Source organism: Dendropsophus ebraccatus, chromosome 3 (assembly GCF_027789765.1).
Source record: "Dendropsophus ebraccatus isolate aDenEbr1 chromosome 3, aDenEbr1.pat, whole genome shotgun sequence".
In the NCBI taxonomy this organism is placed as follows: domain Eukaryota; kingdom Metazoa; phylum Chordata; class Amphibia; order Anura; family Hylidae; genus Dendropsophus; species Dendropsophus ebraccatus.
This window is the reverse complement of record NC_091456.1, coordinates 64,204,327-64,226,485: the sequence shown is the minus strand read 5'-3', so window position 1 is coordinate 64,226,485 and position 22,159 is coordinate 64,204,327. Positions and strand designations below refer to the sequence as shown.

General features: G+C 42.8%; 1 protein-coding gene across 1 annotated transcript in view; it reads right to left on the bottom strand.

Annotated features, from left to right (window-relative positions):
- The window catches only part of SLC1A1 (solute carrier family 1 member 1), a 40,591-nt gene extending 29,152 nt beyond the window's left edge, over positions 1-11,439 (bottom strand). The window contains exon 1 of the mRNA XM_069961914.1: positions 11,148-11,439. Within this exon, the coding sequence (XP_069818015.1) occupies positions 11,148-11,238 (91 nt within the window). The 5' untranslated portion in view covers positions 11,239-11,439. The remainder of the gene's footprint in view (positions 1-11,147) is intronic.
- Between the last annotated feature and the right edge of the window lie 10,720 nt (positions 11,440-22,159).

Below are 22,159 nucleotides of genomic sequence, written 5' to 3'. Positions count from 1 at the left end.
TCATCATCATCATCACCAGCAGTTTTGTGCTGTTTCTTTCCTTTTTGCTCACACAGCACGTTGCAGACCCAGTACATCAGTAAACTCCTTAAACGTACCATCTATAGTATTGTATACTATGTAACTCACCCCCCAGCACTGTGCCAGCCTGTTCAATGCAGTGCACTTTCATCAGCACTATGCCATGGTATAAACAGCCCAGCTCGGGGCCCACTCCCTGAAATTGAGAGTGGGAAATAGCTTTTTTGGAATCCGTTTTTGTCATCCGTTTGTATGCAAAAAAACAAATACATCTGTTCTGATGAGTTTTGTCCATTGACTTCAAGCGCATCTTTTTTTTTTTGTGTACACAAAAATGTGGTCGGCCACGTTTTTGTGTGCGCTAAAATAAAGGATGTGTTTTGATCAGTTTTTTTTATCCCTTTTTTTATAATGAAAGTCAATGGAAAAAACAGATCAAAACTGATGTACAAAAATAAATGTTTTTTTGTTACATTAAATGGATGAAAGAAAAAAAAAATGGATTGCAAAAACGCAGTGTGAACTCAGCCAAGCGATGTAAAATGAACACACGTATCCCTAACCTTCCTGTTCCTATTGTTTTACATCTGTAGGTTAGTATTTTCCAACCAGGCCTGTTTGTGTCTCTGTATTTGAATACTAGTGACTGCATTTCAAGAAAGGTTTACTAATTGTATATACCTTAGGAATACTACTGCATATTTGGCACTGTCTGTTGTATATGATGTGAACCTCCAATTGTCATACAATGGCATTTGTCATCCACAGGCTCCGATTATATTATTAAAAAAATGCATACTGTGCAGCATACTTTTACTGGATGCTTCTGCTTGAAATAGCACAGTCTGTTGTGCTATTCAATACAGTAAAAAGTATTGGGAGCTTCCCTATTACAAATGGCAAAGGTGCAAGCAGTGTGATGTAGCTGCTTCTACATTTTCATCTCAGTACAATCCTCACATTTCATGTTTTTTCAACTGAATGAGAAGTGAGCTTTTTCCCTGTGACTATTAATTCTTAAAGCGACTCTGTACCCACAATCTGACCCCCCGCCCCCCCAAACCACTTGTACCTTCGAATAGCTGCTTTTGATCCAAGATCTGTTCTGGGGTCTATTTGGCAGGTGATGCAGTTATTGTCCTAAAAAACAACTTTTAAACTTGGAGCCCTGTGTCAAATTGGTGTGGCCTAGAGTACCCATGCCCTAGCATTGCGACGCCCATCCGTCTCTCCTCCCCACCCTCTTCACTATTTTTCCTATTCATCACCTGTCAGAACACTGCACAGGTGCCTCAATGATCCAGCTCATGTGCAGTGTTCACACAGGTGATGAATAGGAGAAAATGTTCCAGGGGCATTCCTAATGATGAGGACGGCGGGTAGGTGGCATGGAGGGGTGTCGCAATCCTAGGACATAGGTACTCTAGGCCACGCCAATTTGACACAGGGCTGCAAGTTTAAGGGTGCCTTCACACCTACCGTATCGCAGGAGAAAATCCGCATCAAATCCGCACTTACAAATCTGCTGCGGATCCGCAGCGGATTTGACAGTGTGTATTTAATGCTGTGTTCATTCATTTAGTTAAATCCGCTGCGGATCTGCTGCGGATTCGCAGCGGATTTTCTGCTGCGATACGGTAAGTGTGAAGGCACCCTAAAAGTTGATTTTTAGCACAATAACTGCATCACTTGCCGAACGGACCCCAGGACAGATCTTGGATTAAAAGGAGCTATCCAAAGGTACACGCGGTTTGTGGGGGTCAGATTGTAGGTACAGAACCGCTTTAAAGGGGTGGTTCAATAAAATTTATTTTCTTTCAAATCAACTGGTGCCAGAAATTTGTAATTTACTTCTATGAAAAAGTTCCTGCAGGTCATACAGCAGCTGATAAGTACTGGAAGACATGATATTTTTAATAGAAGTAAATTACATATCTCTGGCACTTTTTGCTAAAAGTTGATTTTAAAGATTTTTTTTTAATTTATTGCTGAATTACCCCTTTAATACTGATATGTGTATCTTGAAAACATATATAGATCCTTACACTTACACTTGGTTTTGAGGATGCCTTGACAACATAAGGCTAATAATGATCCAGGAAACTGTGAAGTGTTAGTACAGAACGTTTCACTGAACTGCCTAACAAAACAGAGAAACCTCTTCGATGTGTCAGGTGAGAAATAAGTCCTTTTGGCACAGTGCCCACTTAATGCAGGAAATCCATCTGAAGGGCTGATCTTAAAATTCATAAATTAAGCAATCTAATTTTATTTACACATGCTGACAATTCAATAGCAGAACTGGGTTTGGCAGGAAATGTAATGCACACCTACTATATGTTTATTTAACCTGGTAATTCATGCCTCTAAATTCAACAGAAGTATACTGCAACAACAAAACCAAACATTTGTAATGTGCTTGTATCAAGAGGAAATTAAACTTAGGAGAGAAGACTGTAGTTATCTAGGGACCCCATGGGTACTTTTACATGGTCCGACATTGACGTGATGCAAAAGGCTGCCGATCAGCGAAATTGTTTTGGAGTTTGGAGCTTTGCAGCTCAGTTACATTGAAGTGAATGGAGCTTAAAGGGAAAGAAAATTAAGGAGAAATCCAAGAACCAAAAAATTATTAAGGACAGGGGATGGGGGAGATTAAAAAATCAGTTATATTCACCTGTCCCGGCATCCACACTAAGCGGCAACCTGCTTCTGGACCCCGCCGGCTGTCTTCTGAGCTCCCAGCCAGCAACTGTACATCACGACCCGGCTGACGGATGCCCTGCTCAGCCTGTCAGTGACAGGGGTGGGATACCGCTGCAGTCACTGACTGGCTGAGCTGGCTTAATCCCATCAGCCTGTGACGTGGCCGGGTTGTGACGTACCTGGAACTGCGGAGAAAGTGACAGCCGTCCAGGTCCAGGAGCTTCGTTGTGTGGTGCAGCGCAGGCACTGAGAGCGGTATGCAGATTTGTTTTTTCAAATTCCCCCCACCCCCTGCCCGTAGTGATTTTTTAATCCCCCGTCGGACTTCCTCTTTAATTGCAAACCACACTTTACTGCAGACAAGAGCGGTGTAGTCTCTGGGAGAGTGGCCATGTTTTTCTAAAGCTTTAAGATAAGAATAGGATTTTGATTTGCTATAAGTCTCTGTGTAGTCCTATACACAGCATTCTTTTAGGCTGAAAAAGAGGAAACCAGGAAAATTACTTACTAGAATAACAAAGTCACAAAGCCTTGTAATATAAAACATTTCAAGACTTTCAGAAAAGTATCTGTGGTACTTAACACCACAGGTGGTGACTAACTGCACATCAATATCACTAGGGGAGATCTAAGTCATACCTGAATCTGTCTGAATATGATTATACAAATTCTCAATATACACTTATTACAGGATCATGCAAATATAGTGCTTTTTTCTATCCACTACTGCATCAAGTCTTCAATTCCTTAATAAAATGGTGACGTCACAACACACTGTATAAGTCCTTAAGGTGCGGGATGGGCTGCTGTGGTGTGTGCAATCAAAGCAGCCTGCCGAAATCCTCATTCCTGGGGACCTGTCCAAACTGCATTCCCCTCTAGTGTCAGTCAGTCCCTCAAGTGAGTGCTGCTCTGCCTCCTATGTCTCCTATCTCCTCCTGCCTGCAATACACAATGGTATTGCTCCAACTTCTAGTTGTAAACACACGTAGCCACAACCTAACCTGCATGTATAGGGAGAGGTTAAAGGAGGTAGTATTATCTAACAGCTAAGTTATGTGCATGGCCCGCTTAAAGGAGAAAAGGTTCCACTTGTTCGGCTCCCTGGCATTCCACTTTCACCCACTGGTCATCTAAGAAGTATACCTTCTGATACGAGAAGGGGACGGGTGCATATTAGGGATAAGCAAATACTGTTCGATCGAATAGATATTCGATCAAATAGTAAGGTATTTGATCGTATTGAATATTATCGAATAGTTCGCCGAATAATCGATAAATATTCGATGAGCGTTCAAATCCCCCTTCTTCCCTGTTTTTTTAGCCAATCAACATGCAGGGAGGCTGCCACAGCCCCTTAGTGTACGTAGCATTGCAAGAAAGGAGAATAACAATGATTGGATTGCATAGTCACATGACCCAATAACATATATACGTGTGTTCATCCAGTGCTACGTGCTGCTACGTCATACATAAATACACAGGGTGGTACAAGCAGGCTGCTGTGCTACTATAAGGCACTCTGTTTACCAAGTGCTACGTGCTACATAATACAGCCGTCCAGCTGTACCTATAAAATATTCATACACCCTTTAATAACCAGGTAATTCACCTGTATAACATCGATTTGTGACTTTATTAATGGCGATTTTGGGGTGTCAGATGCTTCCCCTGCTGTCCCAGTGGCATTCCAGTATTGTTGGCATCATTTCCTGAGGTGTCATTGTGGACTTGGTGACCTCCAAGTGGTTGAATAGATGTTTTTCAATAATCGAATACTTGTTCCCATAGACTTTAATGTGATTGAATCGGGATCAATCGAATATTCGAATATCGGGGAGATATTCGAACGAATATCGAATATTCAAATATTTCACTATTTGCTCATCACATTGCGTGCAGGTGTGGTTTTGTCTTAAGAAAATGTCAAAGCACGCTGTTAAAGTATAAGCTTTGGGCGTGAGTGACACATACAGTATTCTCTTAATAGCCTTACCTATTAAATGATGAGGGTGGGGTGTTTTGTTTTTCACATGAAAGATATAGGCTATTACTATAATGTATGGTTTTTATTACATCACTAATTGTCTTCTACTGTTTTGACACAAAACAGATTACAAACCCATTTATTTCTAAGGCCAATTCACATGATCCGTGCCACAAAGAATGCTGGCTAACCTTAGTATGGACCCCAACAGCGGCATCATCATTTACCTATGAATGGGCCTTTGCAACTGCGTATGGCTACAGTATGGCTGCGTATAGCCTTAAAGTCACATAGCCAGCAATTGGTGTTTTGTGTATTGGGGGGGGGGGGGTGTAATTGTCAGTATTTTACTGTAAATATTATGGTCATTGTTTATCAATTTTACCTCAACATTCTTGTATTTGACCTTTATATTTGCACTTTTTATTTTCTTTTTATAAGCCACAGTTATGTGCAGCTATGTTTTTCAGACAATGGTTCCTCTGAAGATAGGAATCAGGCAGAACAATGCCAGTGCAAGTCTATGAAGCCAAATGCAAGTCAGCAGTGGCCAATAATGGATGCTGTACAACTTTTATTTTAAAAGAATGGTGAAAAAGTAAGGGGCCTTAATACACGGCCCCAAGACTTGGTGTATTGGTGTAAGCGAGCGCCAATCTTCTAGATCGTATATGGTCTGATAATTGTGCAGCAAGGGTTAGCAATGTCCATACAGCCCTTCAGACACTGAGACGCTAAATGGCCTGCATTGCGGGGAGCAGGCTGAAGCTAGCAGGACATCAGGGAGCAGGGAGATGTATGTATTATTTTTACTTTACACAATCGCCAGCCAGTCGGCGGTGTATCGCAGGACCAAAAGACATGATTGTTGTCTTTATTACACAGATCGATGATCTGCTGAATCGGCCTGTTTCGGCAGATTATCGTTCTGTTGTGTCCTGGATCCGTGGAATGGCTGGTATCAGGGCCGGCATTTGGGGCGAGCAACCTGTATGGTTGCACAGGGCGCAAAACTCCCGGCCAGCAGATAGACGGCACACCTAACTCAGAAATAGAATTAAAAATAAAATTATATGTCTGCCTGCCAGAGCACCCCCCTAACTGTCCGCCTGCCCTCCTCCAATAGTGGTTTGCTTGGGGCACTCCAGTAGACACACAGCACATCTAATTTATAAATGTCTATTTCTAAGTTAGGTTAGGATCTGGAGATCGCTGGGGGGTACAGAGGCAATCTCTGTCCCCTATCTTGTGGTTAGGGGGCAAGTTAGTTTAAGGTGGACAACCTCTTTAACTATGTTAGTTGAGATGGGAATACCCCTTTAAAGTAAAACCGCTAGTTGGAAAATGCCAAATAAGACAAATGGAGTACCATATGATAACCAACCTGGTTTGTAAGAGCCGATGAGGCATGTCAGAGCAACAAGCCCACACCACTCTGTAATGCCTCATCGATTTCTTTTCACTGCCCAACCAGCCCCCTACCTAGCTTCCTGACAACCCCCTCCAGCCTAGCCTTGCTTCACTTCCTGTGCATGCGCTGTGAGATGTGATGGTGGTGTACACACAGTGAACATCACTGCTTCCCCAGCAACTTCTGTGTCTCACCTGTCATCTAGTCTATCGCCACTGTCCCTGCTTTCCCACTAATACTGTATTACAGTATTAGGCTAAGTTTACACTACGTAAAAAATCATTAAACAATGGCTGTAGTTGCAGTTTTGCAACCATGGCCATTATTTAATGAAGTAGCCGAATACATTAATAATATGGAATCCTGGACGGAGTGTATACACACAGTATAGACTCTGGCCAGAATTCAAAGGGGCTATTCATTAAATAGCAGCCGCACAAGACACAGAACACACAATGACACAGAGAACACAATGTAAAGTCCGACTCCGGACACACTTTACATTGTCGGCTATGGTGAGTATGCATTTCAAATCAAAAGAAATGTTTATCCGGCCGGTAATGAACTTCATTGACACCGTCACAGAATGGCTGTTGTCAGACGCTGTGTGAGTCCAGCCACAAAGTATTACTGGGAAAGCTGGGTACTTCTTTGAGATGTGACACATACTGTTAACAAGTGGCTGGCAGTGTGGGAAGATTAAGATCCCATAAATCACGTTGATGACTACAATTGACAGTGCTGATAGAGGACATGACTGATCTCATGCACCCCAGAAGCTGACCATCTGACATCTCTGACATCTCTTTTAATCCATAGTAGTCCAATGTAATAGAGTCTAACAAACCTCCATGAACTGGGTGTACAACAAGTTGATCAAGTAATAGAACATAGTGTTACCTCTGTTCTCAGCCAAATTCCGGCCAGTTCAGACCATACACTAAAGGGGAAAAGTGGAGGGGAAGGCTCAAGTAGGTGGCAAAAAAACGAGAACGCACAGCAGCCACACAGTGATGCCAACAGCACCTGCACTGTGTCAGTGTCTCTGTGCGATCTGTGGCGGGTTGCAGAGCTGTTTTACACATGACTTAAAGACTGGGTGCCAAAAAAGTGTTTGAAAACCGAGCAAGTTTTTGAGTTCTGAAGCAAAATTTTCCTTGAAAATATTGTTTAAGAACAGAATTGTTCACGTTCGGAGCAGTTTGGGAACGAATGTTCCACTGAAGTGTGAAGCTAATAATCTGTTGTGTGGTCAGTCTATCTCCAAGGATACTTCGAAACAATGTTACAACTTGGCACAAAGGGAATACTATTTCTTCTTGCTGCCCATTTAAAAGCACAACTTCAATTCAAGGCTATTACTATACAACTTATTAACCCTTGGAGTTTTTGTAGGGAATTTTACGGTTTACTCATCTACCTTAGCTCACAGAAAGCAGTTTATGCATGCAGACACTACCATGGTAAGTTACATAGCGTCTGTTCAGCTACGGCTCTGTGAGTACACACATAGATCTCTCTCACTGCAATCTATACATTTTTTGGGAGAAATTGGTGCTAACAAAAAACTCTTGCTTTTTTGGCTGGCCTATGATCAAAGTGATTCTGTATCTACCAACCCAACTCCCCATACCGCTGGTACTGTCCGTTTGATGAGAGTACGTCCTTCCTGGTTTTAAAATGTGCCCAGTTCTTTGGTTAGGGTAAAAAATGATCTTTTAATCTGCAGAAGCCGAGTCAATGAGGCATGGCATAGAGCGTTAGTGGGGACAAGAGTCCACATCAAAGTAGAATGGGTTTTACCAGACTTTTGCAAAGATCTGTGACGTTAGATGTGGAAACATAGCCCTAGGCTGTGTTCAAATGTTGATGTTGCATTGCAATGCTGTTGCACTACTGCAAGTACTGTGATGAAACCACAAAGTGTCCACAAAAGTGACCTCATTATATAGCCTGTGAACTATGACTACTCTTACATGGTAGTATTTTGGCCAATAGTTTTCATTTGTTTCTTCACGTTAATAACAATTAGAAACACAGAAAAACTATCTGGACTTTTGGAAAAAAACACCATTAAAACCACAACACATTTATACATGCCTCAGCTAAATATTAGCTGGGAGTCAATGGGGAAAAATGAAACACAATATCCAAAGAATGTTTTTTATTGGCGTTTTTTCAGGGCATTTTGAAATTTTTCAATGTGTTTGCCGGTTTGTGAAATAATGCCAAGCCCTATATTCTGTGCTTTTTCACAGAGACTTTAGAGAGTTCTGGCTTTTCCCCCCAGGTAAAAAAATTACTCTAATGAGAAAACACCAAAAAAACTACCTGAAAAGGGCAAAACAGCAGGAAAAGTTGATGCCCTTTTTGGCATTTTTGGGGCATTTTAGATTGCAATTAAAGGGGTATTTTCATCTACACCAACATAATTATCCTTATAGGACCCCTCCCATTGTTGACAGCTCGTTGTCTAGATTAAAAAAGAGGGGTTCGCCCGAGCTTACGGCATTTGATTATCGGTGGCTGCAGAAGTTGGATACAGACTGTATCGATATTTTCCAGGCAGCCTTAGGGTCCTTTTACACCAACAGGTTATCTGACAGATTTTTTTGAGCCAAAGCCAGGAATGGACTGTGAACAGAGAACAGGTAATAAAGGAAAGACTGAGATTTCTCCTCTCCTCTTCTCCTCACCAGTTATTAAAATGCCATATGCTTGTGCTTGAGTTCCGCTCATCTCCAGTTGCTATTTGGTGTCTGATTTTTGTCCCTATGCTCGGGCAGATTCTGCCATCCATCCAAAGAATTGACATGTCAATTCTTTGGGCAGACGGCGGGATCTGCCTGAGCATGAAATGGAGTCTATGGCAAAGGCACAGAGTCAAGCGGGGGTGCGCAGGGGTTTGTGGTGGAATGCACATAAAGAAAGCCTATCAATTCATAAATGGAACCAATTATGGTGTATGCAAGAGGAAAGTTCCAGGTGCAAACACTGACCATGACCATAAGGTCCTATAGGGCCCCTAAATTGTCCTTCTGACATATCCGGCTGATTTGCTTTGAAATAACTTTTAATTAGCTGTATTAATAAAAATATTTTAACTATATAGCACATACAGTAGAATAACTGTAAACTGTGAGGGTGTGATTGACGTATGCTGATGTATGCTACTGTATGCCTTTACAGTGACCTACTGAAGTCTCAAGACCATATTAGACAGAGAGATTATCTGCCATATCAGATAGATAGATATCTCCCAGTGTAATAGAGACGCGAATGAGCAAACGCTCTCTCATCTGCTAATCGCTGTCTTTCAGCATGTCAAAAAATAATCATCCATGGGCCGCACATCGCACTGTGTAATAGCGGCCACGCTGCCAATTAAAGCAAAGAGCTGCACGAACATCTTACGTTTTATCTGTGCAGCCCTAATCACAAGATTATTGAGCCGTGTAATAGACTTGGTAACCGAGCGCTGATCTAGCAGTCTATTATTACAGATATTTATTGGGAAGTCCTTCTGATACATATCTCTGATAGAAGGCAAAAAGGAGGTGTGAACTGGGCCCAAGTTTTTAACAAAAAATAAAAGACTTCTTTATTGTTATAAGGGTTGTTAGGACGTCTTAAGTTTAGCTCAGGTTTTGTGACACAGTTTTGGAAAAAAAAATCAGGTTTGGCTCATAATGAATTAGATAATATAAAGAGGATATGCTTATTCTGCTCTTTTCCCCTCATGATTTTGTACAATTTTAGGTGATTTGTGTTTTGTCAATAGGTATGGCATGTACTGAACCAGCTGTGCTACGTAACTAAAAAACGTGTGTGTCTCATATAGGTGTCTGAAAATCTATTTTTTAAGTTCAGTGATAGATAAAGCAGATGTTTTTTATAATATAAACCTTTTCTGCTTGTTTTCCTACCAAAAATAATAGCTCAGTGGACTTTGCTATTTTACTATTCAGCTGGTTGGAATAACAGAAACCTGAAGGAACAGAACTATGGTGTCAGTGTGAACAGCCTTCAACTCTCAAATGAATTTGTGGACTTTTTGAGACTCCTATACCAACCTGTACATGCCGGGAAAATAGTGACATAAATAAATGTTTGTTTTCAAAAGATTTACAGGTAAACACTAAGGGAAAATTCAGCGCCCTTCTCCCTGTAAACATATAGCCATACACTGACAGTCCAGGCAGTGTTTGGAAAACTCTATGCAGTGTTGACAAGATGCTCTATTCTATTACATACACAGCAACAACATGGACTAGAGTTATAACACTATAACGCTGCATGCATATATATATATATATATATATATATATATATATATATATATATCTCCCATCTATCTTGGACCATATGTAGTTGTTATTGCATTGTCTAATATTTATTATACAGCTTTCTTCTATCTACTGTACTTCGTATATCTCCTATCTATCTATCTATCTCCTATCTATCTATCTGTCTCTCTCCTATCTATATATTATCTATCTATCTATTATCTATCTATCTATCTCCTATCTATCTATCTATCTATCTATCTATCTGCCTCCTATCTATCTACCTATCTATTTAATACAATCTACAGTCTATAATCGATCTACCTTTAACAGTCTATCTACCATCAATCCACCTTTTATAATATCTACGTTTTCCAACATCCTCTGTGAAATCTGTCCCATCTCTCATCTGTATACCCATGTAGTGCTGTCATGTATACCCCCTATGCCCAGGTTCCCATAGGCCCCCATGAGCTGACACATGTAGACATGCCTGTGCTCTGGGCTCGGTCTCCATATTACCTCATGGATATAGGATTGCTGCTCTGCAGCACTATTAACATTCCCTAACACGTTCTTCCTGGGAATGCAGGGACACATAACAGCAAAGCATGGTAGCAGGAGAATGGCAAGGTGCAGCATCTCATGTCTGCTCCAGGGCCCCCTCCTCCTCCGCCATAGAGCAGCACCCTGGTCTATACATCTGTACAGGGGGATGGATGGATGCAGCACTGACCTAGCACCACGGCCACCACGGTGGTGATGAGCAGCCAGTTGTTCCTCAGGACCCTCTTGCAGTCGCAGCCTTTCCTCATCTTCTTCCCCATGTCTGGAGAGCGGTCACACTGCAGAGCTGCGGTTCGGTGCGGTTCCCTGGGAGGCAGCTGCCTGTGTGACTGCGGCAGGAGCAGAGAACCGTCTAGTGCTGGCGGAGAGTGTGTGAACACTGCCGCCCCCTGCTGCCTGCTGAGAGAGTGACGAGCACCTGTGGGCACTGGCTCCCATCTGCCTCACCGACCTGCTCGTCCTGCCGGTGCCTCCCAGCCCTCCCAGCCGGTGCCTCCCAGCCCTCCCAGCCGGTCCCTCCCTGCCCGCTCCACCTCCCTATACTGGTATTATTCCTCGTCCCGCCTCACACTGTATGACTAATGGTAAATCATTTCCCCGTCACTATCTCAGGGACACTTTCCTCACTCAGCTCTTCTTACATGGTGTCCTGAGGTGAAAGTGCCCCAAGAGGCGAGGGTCATACAATGGGCAAACATGGTGGACTGGGTGCCTGGGGCTGCTGGCATACTGCTACACTGAACCAGCAGATATGTGGGTCTGCACTAAGGCAGAGCTATACAGTGCAGTGTGCAGGGGGTGTCATACAATGGTCTGCTCTCTGCTACCTGTCATGTGGAACTTCCCGCCAGTCAAGGGCAGCTGCTGTGGGTTCAAAGCTTCACAGATCCCAGGGGGAAGCAATGAGCACTGGGGATGGCAACAGTGTAGACTCAGGCATGTAGGTGGGCTTTTTTTTTTAGCACTCTGATATGCCTATTTTTCTGTGACTGACCGTATGGAACCTTAGGGCCCTATTCCACAGGACGATTATCGTTCAGATTATTGTTAAATCTTTCGAATCTAAACAATAATCGTTCGATTGAATAGCAGTTAACGATTAACGACCGAACGAGAAATCGTTGATCGTTTAATAAGACCTGGACCTATTTTTATTGTTGCAAATCGTTCGCATTAGAAGTCGTTCGGTTGTTCGCAGTAGTGACGAACGCAATAGCGACGACAAGACGACCGCAAGAACGATCATAAGTAACGATGATCGTTCCATGGAAATGGGTGGACAATTTCAGGTCTTTCGCAATAGCGGCCGTTTGGATCGTTTATCGTTAACGATTATGCAAACGATAATTGTCCCGTGGAATAGGGCCCTTAGATTGTTTCAGGAAAAGAATCCCCGCAGTCCTATAGTGAGAGTATTGAAAAGAAGTGAAGGGACTGTGGTAGAATTGCTATAATGCATCTTTAAGTGTGTATTTATTATAAAATGCAAACTGTGGTGGTATTACAAAAAGAAATATATATACATATAACAAACAGTAAAATGATGCATATAGGTTGTCCCTATATGACCCTGCCTATCTCTAGTTTGGAACCCCCTGGTTCAGGCATCCCTAAATGTCAGGAAGGACTCACCTTACACTGGGAGAGTATGCGCGGGTACAACCAATTAAACAATGCTTCTGAGCTAGATAATTCCCGCCCACCTCTAAAACGAACCAGAGAACTAGACTATAATGGTGTAGCATTAAGAAGACAGCTCAACCGAGGAAGGAGGACGAACCAATTCGCAATTAGACTAGGTAAGCTAGTGGCGAAGGAAGAGTCTGACTTGAATGTGATCCAAGGAAGCTAGATACGTTACACCTTTTTGCCTCTCCCATGTTCCTCTGCTGTCAAGCAATGCATTCGATATGTCCAGTTTCACCACCCACTCAGCAATGGAGGGAGCAGCAGGAGACTTCCAATGCCTGGAAATAATGGTCCTTGCCGCAGTCAAAAAGTGACGTAACAGCCCTTTTCGGACAGCAGAGGAGGGACCATGAATAAGAGACAATAAAGCTAGGCTAGGAGTTGGCGTGACATCTTTATCCGTTATCTGGGTTAAAATATAAACAGCATGCCAATACGCTACGGAACATAGAGTTCTTCATATAGTACCCCCCTGCTGGACACTTACAGTATATGAATTACACCTAATTCGTGACGTCACAGTTTGAAGCCTGCCTGATCTACTGAATTAAGGGAAATAGCACTACATTAGGAATTTGTCTAACTTTCCTTATGCTGTAAAAGTATGGTTTGGCCAGAGTTGTCCTTTAACATGTTGGTTTTAGCATATGTGCAAAGTGTGAAATTGCATCTTTTTGTATCCCACAAATAACCAAGGTTGCCAAGTAAAATAAAAAGTAGAACCTGCCCTGCAAGAATTACTTTTTATTTGTTTTAGGTGAGGAATAAAAAAACTAAGCAGGATCAGGAAGGGGTAAAGTTTTTTTAAAAAACCTGCATGATTTGGTTACATTAACCTTTCAGAGCAGTAAGAAGGAAGAAGGTGGTTTTAGTGCTCTCACTGCTGTACTACTAAGAGTCCCTCTATGGTTCACAGCTTGTTCAGTGCTGGGGAAAATGCACTGGACTGAACAGGCTGGCACTATGCTTGGGGAAGAATTACAGGACACTAGTACAGATGATATGTGGAGGGAGAAGAGGCTACTGATGTACTGGCTTTGCAAGGTGCTGAAGAAACAGAAATGAAAGACAACAGCACTGCAGCAAAGGGGTTACGCTAAGTACTGAACCCATTTTTCAGTTTCCCAGGACCTCTTCTTTAGTATACCTTTAAGGGAGAGTTAGGGCCATTTTACACAGAAAGATTATCTGACAGATTATCTGTGAAATATTTGAAGCCAAAGCCAGGAATGGATTTGAAAAGAGGAGAAATCTCAGGCTTTCATGTATGACCTGATCTCTGTTTATAGTCTGTTCCTGGTTTTGGCTTCAAATCATTGGCAGATAATCTGTCAGATAATCTTTCTGTGTAAAAGGGCCCTAAGGATCATCTGGAGGAGCCTTGCCCCCCCCCTGCTGCAAATTGCAGTATCTAAGCACTGTTTTCACACTCTTTGTTACATCCTTGTGTGTCCATTACTACAGATGGAATTACTCAGGCAATGAACATCAGATTACAGGAAAGTGAGACACCTAGTGGTTTTTCTATTGTAAGGAATCATCATTGAATTTCCATACGAATTTTATAAATGTTCCTCATTAATATATTTTATGTTGTATCAATCTAAGGAACTTATTTATAAAAACCAGAAAGACACTTTCTCTTACTTTAGTTAGAAAGGGTGAAGCATTTATCAGTAATAAAGCACTGGCCCATTAGATAAGGGTGGTCCTGGAAAGTTGGAGGTCACTATTTGTTAGTTTGTTTCTGAGCTGGAAGAGTCCATTGTGTGCGGGGAGATCTGTGCTGTTCTATTCCTGCATGATTGTATATGAGCAACAGTGTAATATGATGATATATTGTGTAATATAGAGATTGAGGAGGAGAAGCCATAAGTAGTGTAGTAGTAACCTCTGTCCTCATTGTGGTGTTTTCTTTCTGGGAGAAGATTGTGGGCTTTTCTTCAGTGTGCTATGGCTTCAGCAGGCTGTATGTGTGTGCTATGGCTTCAGCAGGCTGTATGTGTGTGCTATGGCTGCAGCAGGCTGCGTGTGTGTGTGTGCTATGGCTGCAGCAGGCTGCGTGTGTGTGTGCTATGGCTGGAGCAGGCTGCGTGTGTGTGTGCTATGGCTGTGATAGACTACGTGAGTGTGCTATGGCTGTGATAGACTACGTGAGTGTGCTATGGCTGCAGCAGGTTGTGTGTTTGTGTGCTATGGCTGCAGCAGGCTGTGTCTGTGTGCTATGGCTGCAGCAGTATATGTGTTTGATAGTGATAGGTAGATATTAAATTATTATCTGGGCAACAGTGAAAAGTTCAGTGGGGGATGGTGCGAAGGGCCACGGGGAGCAGCAGCAACATAGGGAGCAGATGTTGGGGAACACGCAGCACCACATGGGCTTTTGTCACTGTGAGCCAGGAGTGGGACGGGCTGGCCAACCCTGAGTGTTGGCTTGGCAGCACCGCACGCAGTTGAGAGTTGTAGTCGCTGTATTGCAGTGTAGAGAACCGAACCATAGACAGGTGCAGACACGTGGGAGTGCACAGGACAACTGAGGTCCAAAAAAAGGAATAGCTTTTACTTGTAATGCGTTGGAGTTCATAGAAGTTCACAGCTTAAAATACAACAGTCTTTTGTTCAAAGTGATAACACTCCAGCAGGGAGGTACACAGCATCCACATACACTTTAGCATAAATATATAGGAAGTCCTGATAAGATTTGACAATCTTTGAGAATACAATAGAGCTTTGTAATACTTGAACACACTGGAGATAAGACAGCTGTCTAGGATATTTAAGACAAGACTGAAGCTAAGTTGACTTACTTGAATATACTTCAGGATACACTGGTGTGGTGATGTGCATCGGTTTGTGTGGTGCCCAACTGCCGGGATGATGTTATGTCGCTGGTTGGAATACAGCTCAGCCAATAGTGGTATAGTTGTGACGTCAGTGCTAACTCAGCACACGGGTACGGTAGTGTACCTGCTTTTAGTTTTATTTGTGACTGGCTGTATTGACCCCTTATGGTCGGTGACCTGCCGGGTTGTGATGGGTCCCTTGGGCTCTTATCACAGTGGTCCGGAGTGGAAATATGACCCAGCCGGACTGTTGGTACCACCACCCACAGAAAGGGGAAAATGACCCAAGGATGGTGTAGCCTGTGCTGGTGCAAATAGTACTGAGTCCCAGTTGAATAAATGAACTGATCTTTACTGACAATTCTCTGGTAATGCAGTATAAGTATGTTCACACAGCATATTTTTTCTTAATTCTTTGGCCGTTGTTGCCGATTGCAACAACGGCCGTAGTTATTCCGAAAAAAATATGTTGCCTTGCTGTTTATGGGGTCCCGGGCGGAGCGTATATACATAGTATACGCTCCGGCCGGGACCCCTAGCGGCGCCGCAAACAACTGACATGCTCAGTTAGTTCACACTATTAAGCGAGCGGCTCTGGTCGCAAGCTTCATAGTTTGACGTGGAGAGTTCTGATGCGGGCGCGCGCTGATGTGCCCGCATCAGAACTCTGTGGGCCGAAAGATCCTCTGGCCGGTACTGCTGTACTGGCCTGGATGATCTTTTCAGAGACCGGCCACTCCGTGACCCTGCCGGGTCACGGAACGGCCCAGTCTCTTACGCCATGTGAACATGGCCTCATAGTACAATTCGTGACTTGCTTTCACTGGATCGGCACTAAGAGTTGTTGAAATGCTGAGGTAGAATAGTAGTGCTGGTTTGGTTGAGTAGAGAGTTCAGAAATGTAGAGAAGAGTTTGTTGGGAGAGAGCCCTAATCCAATTTAGCAGTGTGCTCTTCCGGAACTTTAGTAGAAGAGATACTTGAAGAAGAAATACTTAAAAGAAGAATACTTGTGCCAGTGTTTCGACCTTGTCACTATAATCACCTTATGCCCAGCAGTGTCGTGGTACCTGTCCTAGATTGGTGACACAAGCCCCAGTCTTGGTTACCTGAGTTGAGCAAAGTGTCCGAGCGTGTCCCGTAGGCCTTAATGTTTAGCACTGCATCTTGAGTATAATTGTCGCTTTGGGAAAGAAAGTCTCTGTGTCCTTTATACGTTGTGTCCGAACACCACAGCTGGTCTGTCCTGGAAAGGGGACCTGGCAGAGCCAGGCTCCTGGATAAGTTCAGCAGGGATGCTCCACTGATAATCAGAAAAGAAGTGACTAAAAAGGACCTTCCCTTCCGCTCCCCATGTGACTACCTACACGGTGTATGTAACAGCTACTGTGAGGGATGGAGAAGAGAGTGCATAAAAGAAAAGAGGATAGAGATAGGTAGAAAGAGAACAGCATCTCTCATTGTTGTGCAGAATCGCAAAATACAACCCTTGGCTTGCTACAGCTGTGCAACATACATAAACAAACAAATAAATAAATATATACAGTGACATCTTGTGGTAAAACCTGAGAATGCACCTTCATTACCACTTTACTCTACAGTACAGGACCTTTATGACAGGTGCCTAAACAAGAAACACCTGTGGTGGGACGCCACACTGGTAACTAGTTGAGCTATACTTTTAGTTGTGCTGCGAGGTTTAGTTAGGATACTGCGGATTATTGGAATTCGTGTCTTATTCCTTAATCCAAGGGAAAGGACATCCGCTGATACTATTATGTGGGTACGGAGTAACATGAAAATAGAGATTACAGATCCACTAAGTGGAAAAGGAAGTTGTCTGGGAGACCCTCAAGGGACACGCTAGCAAGTTGCGGTAGAGACTCGGGCTTTGCACTTAGCTAAACTACTGACTCAAAGTTTGATACCTCAGTTATTCTTGTAGACTACCTGTAGAGGTAGCAGAAGTAGAGAAGACAGTCCCTCACTGTAATTAGGTCAGTCCCACCCTAAACGCAGCTCCACGCAGTGCTCTAGCCAGACATGGCTAGGATCTGGGAGTAGGCAGAAAATACAGAAGGGCCGCAAAAGGCTCCTGGCAGCAGGCCAGGGCCTGTAGGCACACGGTCAGCAGGCTCTGTGACGTTGCTATCTCTCATACACTTTGGCAATACTGGACCTCAACTGAACCCATACGTCCCACCCCACTATATATATGTATTGGGATAACAGGACGGCATCTGATTGGGAAATACACTGGGAATAACCCTCTGTGATAGAGTAGAGCTCCTGAGGTAACTAGCCTAGAGATTGGTTAGTTGAATATCTCAAGACAGTGGCAGAAAATACACAATCACTAATAGATAATAATAATAATAATAATAATAATAATAATCGGAGCTGCGGCCTAACCTGAACAGTTTTGGCAAGTCTGCTCAACACTGATATAGTGTATTACATGTGTTTAGGAAATTGTTAAAGTGTACCTGTCGTTTCAAAAAACTTCTTACATGTCATAGAGACATAAAACGCAGAAATTGGCAAGCACTCCAACACCTCAGTTCACACTACAGTTTGCTCACCATGGCTAAAATACAGTCAAAAACAGGAAAGAGCAACAGCAACCTGCAAGTACCAGGACAGATTTTTTTTTTTAACGTGCCATTTTACCATGCTACGGTGAACCCCAGACAGATGGTCCTGCAAACTGCATAGTGTGAACTGAGGTGTTGAGGGGGTTGGCCAATTCTTGCATTTTATATTTCTATGACATGTCAAAAGTTTTTTGAATTTTAATAATACAGACATACTGGAGTGAGTATGTGCGGTAAAGCCCCTATTACACAAGGCGATATCCAGGAGCAAGCAAGCGCCGACCTGTCAGGTCAGCACTCGCCTGCTCTTCATTCCCTACCCGCTGCCAGTGCTATTACACACGCCGACAGCGAAGGGGGGCGCGGGGAGCTGAAAATCTTTAGATCCAGGGAGCCTATAGGAGATAGCGGCGGTCTTCTGCTGCTGCTCCTATTACATGGAGCAACGGCAGCAGATCACTGCTATGTTCCTTGTTTGTTTTTCAAAATGTTAAAATACGTTAAAAGACAACAATCAGCCAACACAGTTCATGTTGGCTGATCGTTGCCTTCTATTACACAAGGTGATTATCAGCCGTAATCGCTTCATGTAATAGGGTCTTAAGTCCTTGCACTTGCAGGTTGCTGTTGCAGTTTCCTTGTTTTGTCTGTATTCTAGCCAATAGCAGCATGCAAACTGCATAGTGTGAACTTAGGTGTTGGAGTGCTAGCTAATTTCTGCATTTTGTGTTACAAGTGTGTGGGATGTGGCTACCTCCTGTTGGCTTCTTTTAACCCTGTATATATACGTTCCTATTGCACATGCCCCATGTAGTAGGAACTTATATGTGGTGTCTTACCACGGGTGTTACTGTTATATTCACCCTTCCTAAAAGTCTGTAATTATGGTACTTAGGTGGTGCTAAAGGTAGTGTTAGGGTTTCACCACTAGATGTCGCTGTATTGGATGTGTGTATTCAGATGCTGCACAGCTGAAGTGTATAAAGGGTTATTGTTTCTTCGTTTGTTACATGGATCTGCGGACCAATAGGAATCTGTTATTTTTTTCTCCTAACAGGTCTCTCTTTTCTTCTTCTATTGCACTCTTCACCCACTCACAGCGCACGTTAAGTTAAGCTGAGGAGCGAGATACTGCTAGACGTTCTCTGGCCCCATGGGCTGCTTGGATGGTCTTCGAGGGTACAGATGACTATAAACGATTGCTTGCCGTATAGAGCTCTTGGGCGGAGGGCAGCCCAGGTCCGGTGGTTCTCCCCGCTCCCCCCCCCCTTTTAAATGTATTTTTTTTTTAATTATTATTATTATTTTATTATTTAGTTATCCCTTCCCTTCCCCCAGCTGACCCCCTCTCCATCTTTCTCCCCTACCCTAGCTCCCCTAGCCTTTCTATATCCTTTTCTGCCTTCTTCTTTCTCACTTTTCCTCTACTGGTTTTGGCTTCAAAACTTGGGTACTTGGACCCTAAGCTATATTCATGGTGATTATGCTGGCTTGAAGCCTACTGTTGTGTCTTGTTTTTGACATTCTGTCACTTGTATTACTGTTGTATTACTATGCTTGCATATGTTTTTGCGGTTATGCGATTTGCACTACCCATTGTTATCTGTTATATGCAATGATACCAGTACACAAAGAAAATTTTTTAAAATGATTATAAATAAGGAATTAAAAAAAGAAAAGTTACGCTGAGGAAGGAAGTCACATGGGTAGAGGAAGTGTAAGGGTCTTTTTTGTTGGACATTGTGGAGGAAGGACGCAAGCTAGATAGCCCTCTGCCAGGTGCCCTGCTCAAGTCAGTCCTAGCTAGAACCCAGTATGGGTAGGAGCCAAGACAGTGCACAGTTTTCCCTCTTAGTAAAGTTACATAACACTATGCAGTGCTAAACCTCTTCTAAGAGAAAACAAGTCAGAAACAACCTCAACCCACGCCATGGACTAGGAGAGTAACAGAGCAGGACAGTGTCCACGGACAGCAGTGAGCTGGGAACTGATGCGGATAGAACAAGGTCGTGATAAGCCTAACTCTATCTCTATCTCGCAGCGCAGGTGTCGGCAGGAAATCCTCAGCATTCCGCTCATCCCAGGTAACAAGGTCTTGGGCCTTGTGTCACCCTCGAGGACAGTTCAGCCAAATCTAGTGGGCATTAGGTGGTGTGAAGGCTAATCAAAAGTCAATACACGGGCACAAGTATTCTTCTACCTCATCCTCCAACATCCCGGCAGAGCACAGTACTACTTGGGTTGGGACAACATACCCCTCATTGCTACTCTACTTCTTTGTATTGCTTAGCACACTACTCAGTCGTCACGACTGTATCTTACACTACATTCCTATCGCATATCTGGTTGCTGTATAGTCAAGTATTCGTCAACAAGTATTATCAAGTGTCTTATTAAGTGCATTATCAAGGGAACTATCAAGTGTAACTTATCTTGTCAAAGTAAAGCTGTATCACTTGCTGCACACATGAACTTTCCAAGTAAAAACAAGTTTATTTAAGTTAAAGAGACTCTGTGATCCTTTGCCTTACACAGACACAGTACACACCACAACCTTGGGACACTTCCCCCTTCTGTGGGTGGCAGTTCCAATAGTCTGGGAGGGACATTACACCGCTCTTGCCATCCGTGATATCATCCCAAGGCACCCTGTAACAGCCCGGCAGGACACTGTCCACAGGGGAAAAAGGTACAACTGGACTTGTAAAATAAAAGCAGGCGTGCCATCACACCTGTGTGCCTACCCGGCACTGGCGTCACGAAGTAACACCTCAAGGTCCGGCTGTATCTCGGCCAACCACTACCGGACTGGAGTCACATTTTACCATCTAGCAAGTGACCGGACAATCTTACATTTACCCCTTTGCCTTCGCAGCCTGTTTTGGCTTTAAAGCCCAGGGCCTATTTTTCGAATCTCACCTGTCTCTCTTTATGTAGTTATAACTCTGCAATGCTTTTAACTATCGTGGTTATTCTGAGATTGTTTTTTCCTGACATATTCCTCTTTATGTTTGTGGTATACTTTGGTTGATACACTCAGTAGTTTTTTGTAAAAAAAAACACAGTATTTGTTTCTTTATAGTCAAAATTCTCTTTTTCTAAGAAAGATAGTCATGTCACATGAACTAATTATTACTGCAACATCTACAACAATGTCTACTTTATGGTGACATCATTTGGTGAACGTCCTTTTACTCTTTAGGATGTTAGAGGGCTCCGAAATTTTGCAGCAAATTTTCTGGAAAATGTCAAATTCTGACTTTATTAGGGATCAGTTCAGTTCTGAAGTGGATTTGTGGGGCCTGTATGTTAGTTACCCCCATAAATCTCTCCACTGTAAAAACTGCACACCTCATAGCATTCAAAGTAATATTTTAAACGTTTATTTACCCTTTAGGTATTTTGCAGAAATTTAAGCAAGTGGTGGGGAAATTTAAAATTTACATTCTTCTGGCAGCTTTTCCATTTTAATCCATTTTTTTCCTCTAACACAGCAAATACTGACTGTGAAATGGAACTCAATATTTATTCCCCTTATTCCAATGTTTTCAGAAATCCCCATATGTGGCCGCAGTGTGTCACCTGACTCAACCACAGACCTGAGACAAGACAGAGGCCTGGGGAATTTTGGGGCTTTTTTTATTTTTTTATATTAAATCACAGAGGCCTTGCAGTACCAAAATATTTTAGCAAGACAAGTTGATGTTTCCATTGGTACCATTCTGGGGGACATTTGACACCCTGATAATTTTTTATTTAATTTTTTATGAGGTGGTACTAATAAAAAAACACAATTTAGCACCTCTTTTTCATTATTTTTTAGTACACCGTTTACTATACATTACATATGATATGGTATCGTTATTCGTTAGGTCGGTACGGTTACAGTAATATTCATTTTATATAACTTTTGTTGTAGTGTATGACACTTATACTATGCAACATAAGCTGATGCTTTTGGTGGTACACCTTTTGGGTACATGTGACATTTTGAGAGCTTTAACTATATTTTTAGGGGGCTGAATTAACAAAAATTGTCATTTTGGTTAGTTTTTT